General features: G+C 44.8%; 1 protein-coding gene across 1 annotated transcript; it reads right to left on the bottom strand.

Moving 5' to 3' along the window:
* Positions 1-211: 211 nt before the first annotated feature.
* Positions 212-1,144, bottom strand: LOC130836333 (olfactory receptor 2M5-like). Its single transcript, XM_057708387.1, has one exon. The coding sequence runs from the start codon at positions 1,142-1,144 to the stop codon at positions 212-214; it is 933 nt and encodes a 310-aa protein (XP_057564370.1).
* Positions 1,145-3,825: the final 2,681 nt, after the last annotated feature.

Raw genomic sequence — 3,825 nt, 5'->3', positions numbered from 1 at the left:
ACAGAGGAAAGATTCATAGACAAACTGATCACTAGCATCTGTTTCCTTGATCTCTTCTGCTCGCATGCTTTCAGATTGCTCAGCTCTGAGCCTCACCCCAACAAGGAGAAGGGCCCAATAGGTACAGAAGAGGAAGATGAGCCAAAAGAGAACCTGAACTTGAAGAGGAAGGAGCAGGACAAGAGAGGAAGCCCCAGAAAGATGGGCATGTCTACACTCTCCATCTCCCCAGCACCTTCTTCAGGGCCTTCATTACCTCCCTGTTCCTCAGGCTGTAAATGAGTGGGTTGAGCATTGGGGCAAGGATGGTGTAGAAGGTGGAGATGGCTCTGTCTCCCACTGGTGTCCTAGCAGAAGCCTTCTGCATGTAGTTAAATATACCTCCCCCATAGTAAAGTCCCACCACAGCCAGGTGGGAGGAGCACGTGGTCAGAGCTTTCTGTTTCCCCTCCGTGGAGGGCATCCTAATCACAGCCATGAGGATCCGGGCATAGGAAGTCACAATGACCCCCAGGGGCAGCAACATCATGACCACGCAGCAAGTATAGATGAGGTCCTCAAAGAGGGAAGTGTCAGCACAAGAGAGCCTCAACAGGGCTGGGACCTCACAGAAAAAATGGTCCACCTGGAGAGAGCCGCAGTAGGGGAAGGTGAAGACCACACCCATGTAAATCACACTGTCAGTGACTCCAACCATCCAGGATGCCAAGTCCATTAGACAGCAGGCCTTCCAGTTCATGAGCACAGGGTACCTCAGGGGGTGGCACACTGCCACATATCTGTCATAGGACATGACCCCTAAGAGGAAGCACTCCCCTCCTCCTACCATGACCACGAAGAAGACCTGAGCTGCACAGCCACCCCAAGAGATGAACTTACTCCCTGAGAGGTAGTTGGCTGCCATCTTGGGCACCACCGTGCCCATCATGGTCAGGTCCATGATGGAGAGCTGGCTGAGAAAAAAGTACATCGGGGTGTGCAGGCGCCTGTCCGCTTGTATGAGCAGGAGGAAGAGGATGTTTCCAGCCAGGGTGGCAGCAGAGGCCAGAAGGACAAGGGTAAAAAGGAAGAAGTCATATGGTGAGTAGCTGAACAGACCCAAAAGGATGAAGTCTGATAGGGAAGTATGGTTCCAGAGGTCCATGGCCTTGACCCTGAGTGAAAAATAAAGGAGCAAACATAAGAACAAAACGACTTACCTGGCATCTCCATCATACAAGGAAAATAACTGTCTCTTGTGTCTTCTAAAGGACAGTGCCCAGCCCACTGTTATAACCCATTCTTTCCTCCTGCAGTGAAAATCCATTTCCTCTCAGTTGTCCTCAGGATTTGATTTTATTTCTCCTGAAAGACTAGGGAGCCCAGAGGAGGAGCTGCGGAGAATGAAACAGAGTGAGAGAGGTGTTGTAAGTAACAGGTGAATAGCTGCAGATTTATGAAAAGGGGATACAGATTTAAGATGTAGGGGAACAAAATTTGTCACCTGAAAATGTCTCTTTGGCATGTGGATTGTTATGAGCTGAAAACAATCAAGGCCAAAAAGCTAAAGAAGAAACTTTGATGTTCTCCCTAAGTACCTAAAAGAATTTCGATTAGGTACTTGTCCCAGAATAAAGCTATTACCAGAGGTATCTGCAAAGAACATGGCCAAGTGTGTATGTGTAGGGGAAACTCTAGGCAGGATCTAGAGATCAGAGAGCACTCTGTGTCCCATTGTCACCACATGGCCCAGCAAACATTTTATACCAAACTTTGGCTTTTTTATCTCCATGTGAATTGCCTTCCTCCCTTTGAAATCCCAAACCATTACCCCAAAATCCTCTTTTGTCTTGAAGGCTGAAGATGGTATTTAAGAGGAGAGCTTTAGCCCTTTTGGTGAGTTACTTAGTTTTCCCAAGTCTCTCTCAAGTATTCATGTTATTAAACCTATGTTTGATTTTGTCTTGTGAACTTGTGTCATGTCAATCTAATTCTTAGAGCAGCCAGAAGAACCCAGAGAGGCAGAGGAAAGTTTCTTCCTCTTTGACAGGGGGAAGTGAGTACTGGGGGTGGAGACAGAGAGAGAGAAGGAGGTGGGAAAGGGGGTGGGAAAGCACAGGTGTAAGGACAAATACAAATTGAAAAGAAAGGAAAAGACTCCTACACCCACTTTCCTTGGCAAGTACTTTAAAAATGTGCAAGTGTAAGTTTCTTCTCTCTCTGAAATATATATGTAAATCTTTGAAAGTAAAATGAGCTCCAGCCAGACTTCTGACTCAGGAATATCTTCTCAAGTACCTAGAAACCATCTTCTTGAAATGTAATCATCAAAGAAGATAGAGCCCTTACTTCCCAGGCTCTGTAAGAGGACAGGACCCTAACTTCAGCAGGCACCTTGCTCCAAGTTGTAGAATTATCTCTTGTCATAACATGTGAGAAGTTTGTATTTGCTTTGGATAAATCCAGCTAACACAGATAGTCACCCCTATTATGAAGTGAGTCGAGGATAAACTCTGTGTGACAAATAATGCTGTCAAGTCCTCTTCATTGAGGATTAGTAATAGTTTAGCTTGCGAGCATGTGTATAATGGGTTGTGATTGCCTAGCTAAAAAAACGGTGATATTCCCTCTGTCTTTGCAATCTCTGAGCAGATCACCTGTGATTCACATCATATTCTGATTTAATGTTTATTCAAATACAAGGCCGTTTTCTTTCTCTTCTACCTTTGTGATTTTCAGAGTAGGGATGAGATTAGGCATTTAATTATATTTTCCCAACACAAGAGACACTGTAACAGAGCTGTGTTCTATCAAATGCATCATGAGAACCTCAAAACGCCTCTCTGGACATATGCCAACCTTCAACCCCACCTTGCTAATTTGACTGTGGGGTGTGTGAGTGGGTGACTTTGCTTGGCTCTAATCTGGTTTGAAAATCTGACTGTTTTAAGAATCAGTGACACTCACTGACTTTACCAAAGATAGAATAGCCAGTGCTCACTCCACAAATGGTAGGCCTCCAGAGGTGTTTTTTCTTCTTTTTCCTTTTCTTTCTTTCTTTTTCTTTTTTTTTTTTTTGTGAGTGTTCTTTATGTCAGAATTACAATTCAAGAATTTCAGATAATAGAAACTGGAAAGGCTATCAAAGAGTAACAAAGACCATGGAAACAGTTTGCTATAGGAGGATAATTATGAACAGACAAAAAAAAGAAGCAACAGTGAGATTCCTGGGGTCCTGCAGCATGACTGGGGTCATGCTTATGTCTCTAAGACATCTGAGAAGATGTTTTTGAAAATGTACATGTGCCTTGGTTCCACCCCGTGGCGGTCTGGCTACTGGGTCTGGATGCAGCATCATCATATGTGATTTTTTAAGAGCTCCCCAGGTGATTCTGATGGGATATCGGTTCACACACTGGCTTAGGACAACGTGCATGCACAATGCCATTTTCACATTAGCATCGGTGAGAAAGGTATCTAGAGGCGGAAGATCATGACAGCAGACAGGCAAATCCTGGGGCATAGCGAGTTACAGGGAAATGCCTGAAAAGGGAGCCAGAAAACAGCTCAGGGAGGTAGATTTCTAGATGAGCGGAGGCAGGAATGAAGAAAAGCCACAGATACCAGACTGATGAGGGCATATATGCGGCAATAACCTAACAGGCCTGTCTGCCTATTTTGGAACTGAGTCCAGAGATTGGAGAACAAATAAGCAATGATAACAAGTTTGCCCAAGTAAACTAGGATTACCATCTTTCAGGTCTCTGATGCTGACAGCCTTTGGCAACAAGGTTGTCTCTGTGTCCAGCTTGACACAGCTGAAGCTAGAAGTCAAATCTACTTCTT

This window comes from Hippopotamus amphibius, chromosome 15, assembly GCF_030028045.1.
Source record: "Hippopotamus amphibius kiboko isolate mHipAmp2 chromosome 15, mHipAmp2.hap2, whole genome shotgun sequence".
Classification (NCBI taxonomy): domain Eukaryota; kingdom Metazoa; phylum Chordata; class Mammalia; order Artiodactyla; family Hippopotamidae; genus Hippopotamus; species Hippopotamus amphibius.
This window is presented reverse-complemented; position numbering and strand designations above follow the sequence as displayed.